Source organism: Argiope bruennichi, chromosome 2, assembly GCF_947563725.1.
Source record: "Argiope bruennichi chromosome 2, qqArgBrue1.1, whole genome shotgun sequence".
Classification (NCBI taxonomy): domain Eukaryota; kingdom Metazoa; phylum Arthropoda; class Arachnida; order Araneae; family Araneidae; genus Argiope; species Argiope bruennichi.
Genome location: NC_079152.1, coordinates 13,326,667 through 13,334,279, shown reverse-complemented (window position 1 = coordinate 13,334,279; position 7,613 = coordinate 13,326,667). Strand labels below are relative to the sequence as shown.

At 25.2% G+C, this 7,613-nt stretch overlaps 1 protein-coding gene across 2 annotated transcripts in view; it reads right to left on the bottom strand.

Moving 5' to 3' along the window:
• Positions 1–1,156: 1,156 nt before the first annotated feature.
• LOC129959825 (integrator complex subunit 3-like) overlaps positions 1,157–7,613 on the bottom strand; it is a 56,663-nt gene continuing 50,206 nt past the window's right edge. Inside the window, exons 26-30 of one of the 2 annotated variants that reach the window (XM_056072721.1) lie at positions 7,291–7,455; positions 6,122–6,210; positions 5,372–5,444; positions 3,718–3,868; positions 1,157–1,557 (exon numbers count right to left, since the gene is read on the bottom strand). In XM_056072721.1, the coding sequence (XP_055928696.1) occupies positions 1,489–1,557; positions 3,718–3,868; positions 5,372–5,444; positions 6,122–6,210; positions 7,291–7,455 (547 nt within the window). In that variant the 3' untranslated portion in view covers positions 1,157–1,488. The remainder of the gene's footprint in view (positions 1,558–3,717; positions 3,869–5,371; positions 5,445–6,121; positions 6,211–7,290; positions 7,456–7,613) is intronic. The other variant, XM_056072729.1, reaches the window with a different exon arrangement.

Genomic DNA, 7,613 nt, shown 5'->3' with positions numbered 1-7,613 from the left:
CTGTTCTCCCACTGGGGAGGGGGGGACCTCAGATAGGACGAGAATCTTCTAGTTTGGTGGTTGATTCATGCTACCAAACTGGGTAGGTACAGAAATGAAGGCGGATCAACATGTTACTCCCTATCGATGACAGGATGTACCACTCATGGAAGGGATAGTCGTAGTCCTGGAAATGGTTTTTGGGAGTCAATCTCAATCCCATCAATCAGATTTTACAGTGTACCCCAGGGTGGGTTGGAATAGTATTATTTCAGTTATTTTCAATTATTACAGTCTGTTATTGCAACTTAATATTTTTTTAGTAACTGTATAACACTGCTCCGTGTAATTTCTTCATATTTTAAAATTTTATCTACAGTGACATAGTGCTGCAACTTTATAGAATTTATAAAAATAAAATCCAACATATCATCATAGAAAAACTCTTTTCTGACCTATCACAATGATGTTGAAATACTAACAGTTAATATGTTCATAAAAAAAAAAAAAAAATTCTGAATGTAATCTAAAATCCACAGGATTTATCATAAAATTTACAGCCAGACTATTTATCATAAAATGTTTCAAAACAATAAGTTCCTCTGTTGTTCATGAAATTACACAAGTTTTAATTTAGCCTTTCAAAGACAATAAAAAGTGTACTTACCATTAAATTCACCTGTTCCATAGATAAACTATTTTAACACCACTAATTAAAACAGTTATTTATTAATTTTTTATATTATTAAACATTTTGGCAACATTATTTGGCTTGAATATTTTTTATTGTTGTTTTGACAACATGCCAATATCTAACAGTGAACAGAATATCACTGTTAAATAATTGTCATACATTTGATGTGACAAAAAGCTAAATGTTTCAATTTCTAATCCCAAAGTGTTTTGATTTTTTAATTAATCACCAAATCATATTAATTTTATCCAATCAGCTGAAATTTATTTTTAATTTGTTATTACAAGAAAAAAAAATGGACCTTTAAGGAGATAAATTATAAATAATTTCCAAAATAAAGTGCTAACCTGAAAAACAGTTGAGCCCTCACGGCAACAATAATAAAAAGTAAAAGGAATAAGAAGTAGGCACTTACTGTTTCTTTATTTTATCTGCAACTCCATTTCAAAATATAAAGAGTCCTATTTTACACAAAATGGAACAAATAAGAGTGAAAGAGGATTTTCAATAATTAACAAGGACAAGAAAGCTTCGGATCTGTATCAATAAATAATCTGTAAAAGTTTATTTAAAAACAATAGATCACATTTTTGGCCTCATGCAATCGATATACAAATATTTACAGTAACAATATATCGTCTCTGATGAATATGTAATGATGTGGATCCTTGTTGTGACAACAAAACATGATCATGCTACAGCTTGTTTCTATACACTTTTCTTGCTTTCATAAATAGCTCTCGGGACAATGCACTTGCATTTGTTAAGGATCAAAAAGTTTTTAAAATTCAATAATACACACAAAGTTTTCTTTTTTAATCACTATCAAAACCTAACAAAGTTCTTTTTTTCTTCCTAGGTTTTGGTTTTATTGCTTCATCGTCCTGAAAGAGAAATCATATTTCAGTTTAATTTATTAAAAATGTAATAATATAAAAATAGCTCAGTATAGAAATGAATTATACAGTGGATGATTGATTAACAAACACAATTTGATCAAAGACGACACTTTTTAAACATTCCCTCCTTTAGAAAATTCAATTTATTCATTCTAGAAACAACAAAAATTAATAAAAAAAAGTTCTAATTTTATCAGTCTGATATGTAAGTTTTCCCACTAAATTATAAAAGAACAAGGTTATTTGCTTAAATTCGGCTTAGAACAATCTTTTCAAAATTTTATGAGCAACTGCCACATTTTCTTGTAGAAAATGGAAAATCAGAATACCATATTTGATTTTATTGATGGATTAGGTATCCATATTTGACTTGGCCATTTCTTGAAATTTTTTTATGAATACAAAAAAGTTTTTAAAATGAGATATGACAGTAGTGCAGTAAAAAAATGAAGCTATGTAAGTTGACTGAAAGGATCACAATGATTAGAATCAACAGAGCTCAATGTCAAATTTCTTTTCATGGCAGCAGAGTTGCTGTATATGTAGCAACATTAAAGATTTCAACATTAAATATTTTTTTCTTCTTTTGCAGCAGTAAGGGTCATTTCTAAATTTTCTATAAAAATTACTTTTTAAAAAAAATATTATTAATAGCATGTTTATTTTAGGTTTCTTGTATACTATATAAGATATTAAAAGACTGGAATTTTTTTTAAAAATTTGTTTGAATTATCACATTTTTGATCCATTATTATTATTAAAATTACTTTTTAAAAAAATATTATTAATAGCATGTTTATTTTTGGTTTCTTGTATACTATATAAGATATTAAAAGACTGGAATTTTTTAAAAAATTTGTTTGAATTATCACATTTCTGATCTCCATTATTATTATTAATAATAATAATAAAATGCATTTTTGGAAGTAGGTCAAAGAACATAACTCAAAACACATTGAACTAAAAGGAAGAAATTTGCTATGTGATCTTTAAAATCAAATTAGTAGATTTCTATCAAATTTTGAATCATATTGAAACACTGGAAATTATATTCATATTAAGCTTTGAACCAAATCTGTTGAGGTGTGGATCATCAGTTGCTTTATACATTTGATCACATGTGAATATGGTAGACCAAAAATGCAGAAATTTAATAGATGAAATTTATTATGTGATCTTGTTACAGCAATTATAGTTTCATGTCAAATTTTAGTTTCATCTGTTGACAAAGAAGCATCTAACTGCATATCAGTTCTCACTAAACAATGAAAGAAAAAAAAAAAAGCTTTATGAGCAAGATTCTGAAAATAAAATTCTGAAGACTGGTTACATTCATGGTCTTGATCAAGGTTCCTAATTTTTACACAGAACAGAAAGGTGATAAAATTTTTACCAAGGAATATGTGAAAAAGTTTTTAGGATACCATTGTTTTTTTTTTAACAATAATTGTTCATACAAGTGCTTTTTTTTTTTTTTTTTTTTTTTTTTGTGCAGTCTAATAACAGTTAACCAATTATCCACTATATGTGCAATAAATAAAAGGAAAACTCATCATTAAAATTTCTATTTAATAATTCTTTACTACTATTTCAAAAAGATGCTTAATTAATTTAAAAATCATTTTATGTCATATACACATATTATAATTCATCACTGCCATTTCAAAATAATTAAAAGTTTTTGAAAATAAGAAAATGTGCGATGCAATTCGTGCAATTATAAAGACTAAGAAGTAAAAATAAAAATAACCTCACGCATATCGGAAGCCGTTACAAAAATCTTGTATTTTCTCTTTTTATGATATACAGTCTAAATGAAAAACAAAAATAATTAAATTAAAACGAAATAAATTTGTTTAAATTTGAAATTTAAAAAATATAAAACAAAAAATTATAATTTATACCTTTGAACATTTAAATTATTCAATTAGGAATTGCCTGAAGTAATGAAAGAAATAATAAATTTCATATGAAATTTTAATCTGTAATCTACATAACAATGACATAAATTTAACGCTGGTTTTTAGAGAAGTTAATGCAGCCAAATCAAATAAATACATTATGAAAAATGCTGATTTAAGAAATGCAGACTAATATTTACACAGCATTTATTTAAAATAAGATTTATAGATTTTTAAAAAATACCTCTGTACTATCTGTTTCTGTATCTGAATCTAATATTGCAGGTTTATTTTTCATATTCTTTGGTCCTGATACTTTCCCTCTACCCATTCTACCTGATTTTGATGTTTTTATATCATCCAGTTCTTCTACTAAGGCAAATAAATCACTAAACCTGTAAAAAAAATAATAATAAAAAAAATCATCTAACTAATTAAATTGACAAGAAATTGTAAAGTAATCATGAAAATGTTAACAGTTAGTAATAGAACTAAACATTACATTCCAATTATACAATCGTTAGAGTTTCTACTCTGAAAAACACTGAAGAATTTTTTAAAAATGGTTTTAAGAAAATTCAGAGATTATTTAATAACCTATTTTTAAACATAATAATAGAAATTAGCTCAATTTTTCCTAAATTTCTAATTTATCTTTGCTATTTTGTTGACAATCTTTGAATAAATAAAAAATAGTACAGCACAACCATTGTAATGATATTTTACCATGTTTAAATGAAGTGTCACACAACATGCAAACTACAATTATTCAAATTTATTAACAATGGTGAAAATTTTTTTAGCATTTTATCATTTAATAAGTTAAAAAAAAAATACCTTCTAATTTATTGAAGGATCATTCTTAAAAATACATAAAGCTTTTCTAAAATTTAATTCTTGTATAGAATTACAAAAGGCACATAAAATATATTTCTGCAGTACAATCTCTCGTTTTTTTTTTTTTTTTTTTTTTAAATTTTTAAAGCAAATGTTTAAATTATTTTATTTTATTTACAAAGATTTATTAAACATTTAAATAACACACTTTTAATGTATGGAGCCACGCTAAATGATATTACATAAAAGTATTTTGTTGACCGACAAAAGAAAGTTTAGGCAATTATGCTGTTTGAGTCATTTTTCAGAATTCTCTAATTGAAATGTTCTTGTAAAAATTATCTGAATAATAATTCCTCACACTTTTCAAAAACCATTCCAATTCTGCGTCTATCCACAATCTGAAGAAATCATGAATATTGCAATAGTATTATATCTATTAGAAAAGCCTACAGTTGAAAATATTCCTATGTCAAATTCTATTTCTATTAATAGAATTATTATGGCAAAACTAAGCACTAAGTCGATTTCTTCTTCTCTTCTAAGAAATAATAGATGGACATTTTGCTAAGAGAGTAACTAAAATAAAAGCATATTCCTGATAAATAATTCTAAATTTATAGAGAAAAATAGCTAATTTTTTTTAAAAGAAATTTTATTATTATTATTATTTTACAACTGATAAGATAAGCATTAACATTATCCTATTAAGCTAAATCTTTGACCATATCATTTTTATATAATTGACAATTATTAGGGCTTCCTACAGCTGCTTGCTGTGTATAAATTGCTTAAATGTAAACTTGAGTTTAGTGCAAATTATTACTAAAATAATATGCCCTAAAAAATGTTTGCTTAAAATTTCCTATATTTACTAAACAATTTCAAATTTATGCAAGTATTGTTTGCTTTAAACCACAAAATATTTTGTATAATTTGAACAGATGTAATTCTACAATAAATTTCATTATCCTTTTAAAAATGCAAGTTGAAAATATTTTATTAATATTGAAGTCACAGAGATAATACAAAACAAGATAAATTTATTGGTGTCAACTTACTTTGTTTTCTGAGTATCGGAACAAGATGCTTGTACTTGCAAAAGAGCAGACTGAATGACATCTGAATTAAAAACTAATAAGAAAAAAGAAAATTAGACCTTTGTTGAAATAAAGATAATATTTCTACAGGAAAAATTATACAGGAATTCTACAGGAAAAATTATATCAAATTCTTTTTCTTTTTCCCCCACCAAAAACTTTTACAAATCTTTCATTAATTTTTATAAACATTAGTGGAATTTTTATATGTTATATCTATTTATCCACATATTCGTATCGAATAGTCAAAAACAATATTAAAAATTAAAATGGAAATAAAGAAAATGTGGTGGGGGTGGAGCTGCCTCAGCAATGGTTATGGAATGTGTTACAGGAATGTTCAAATAGGTTAGTGAACTAAATATTTTGCATTGTAATAACTGAACTCTATTTCATTACTTAATTTGAGAATATTAAATTAACTTGGATTGCTAATTCATATAACTTTTTTAAATCATAATTTGTATAGCAATATTTAAAATTCATATAAAATTTACTGAAAACTATAAAAACAGTATTGCACTATAAATATGTGACAAATTAAAATATGCTAACAGAGGCCCAGCATAATGAAACAAATAATTTTAAAAATAAGTCGAAATCTGCAATATAACAGAATTGTCAATATATAATTCCTTCTATTCTCAGATAATGCGATTTTGAAGAAAATAATAAAAGCGTTAGAAAGAAAGGACGGAACCTAATACTTACAGGCATTTTGTTTACATGTAATTCGAAGCTGATCCAAATGTGCAAGTGTTTGATCAACAGTTGGTGCTAGAGCTTTGCTATTAGGTTGTCTAAATAAGCAGAAAAAAATCATTACTAAACTTTTATATATAACAATGCACAATTAAAAAAAATTATCAATAAACTGATTACCTTCTAAAAGCAGTATAGTGAAATCACATGATTTTATTATACTGCTAATATTTTGATACTAATATCCATAAATATTTTAAAACAATCATAATAAAAAAAGGAAAATTTTAAAATTTTAGCAATAAAAATTTAATCAATAGAAAAGCAGTGTAATAAAGTGTTAAATTTAATTTTGATTTACAAATTAAATTAAAGCAGCTGACGTTCTATTTTTTAATTTTTTTTTAACAAATTCAAAACAATGAATTAAACAGAATTATTAAAAAAAAGAAGCAGATTGATGATATTTATTTTTAATTGACGATATTATTTTTTAACTTTTATTTTATGAATGAATACAAACACATACAATATATCACAAGATAAAGAAAAAATTCAAAACTTTATGCAATCGACATCAGCACTTTTTGCCATGTGATAATCGCATCAGAAATCCATAGTAAATGGTTCTAGATTGTTAAACTCATTATTATAATAGTCTGATCTCATAGATTTTTTGAATAGCAGGCATAAATTATATACAAACATGATTTTTTAAATATCTCAACAAATATGGCTACATTTCTTCCGATTATAGTTGAAAGCAATTAAGATATGCTCAATATTTTCATTTGATTTGTGAGGACGACAAGTAAATTTAACCTTCATATATGCAACCATCTTCTAAATATTTCCTACAGTAACTTATACATCTATTTATGATAATAAACTTTTTACAACAAAATACACATTTGGTTGGAAGAATGGATTCAGTCTTTGTATTTTGCAACATACAAAACAACTTTTTGAAGTGTTGCCGTTTTTTTAAAATAAACAATACTTCTTTGGTTGGGATTGTCCAAGTGAATAAAATAAAATTTTGATCATTTATCTAGCTATTGGTATATAGTATGTGTTTATCTACTATTATTCCTTATAAATAAATATTTTAAATTTACTTCTTTGCTGAAAATTACTTTGAGAAGTCAAAAATAAATAAAAAGATAATTAATACTTACCTTTTTCGCTTCAGAGCAGACCCTGATTTTAAAATATGAGATGAAACTAATTCTGCTAAGACTTCTTCATGTTCTTTTGCCCAGTATGTTAAAACAGTGACTGCAAACTGGTCATTTGGTTTCACTTCTCTGCTCATTATGTGCTTTAAAAGATCAGCAGTAGGCCTAAGTGCAATAAATACCATTTTAAACTAAATCTAATTTATTAAATGAATACAGTCATTTAAATAAAACCAATTTAATCAAGTTTTTAAAAAACTTTTTTTTAAAATTCACATCTTAATATACTTACATTAAAATTTTAGTAAGTTAGAAAAGATTTA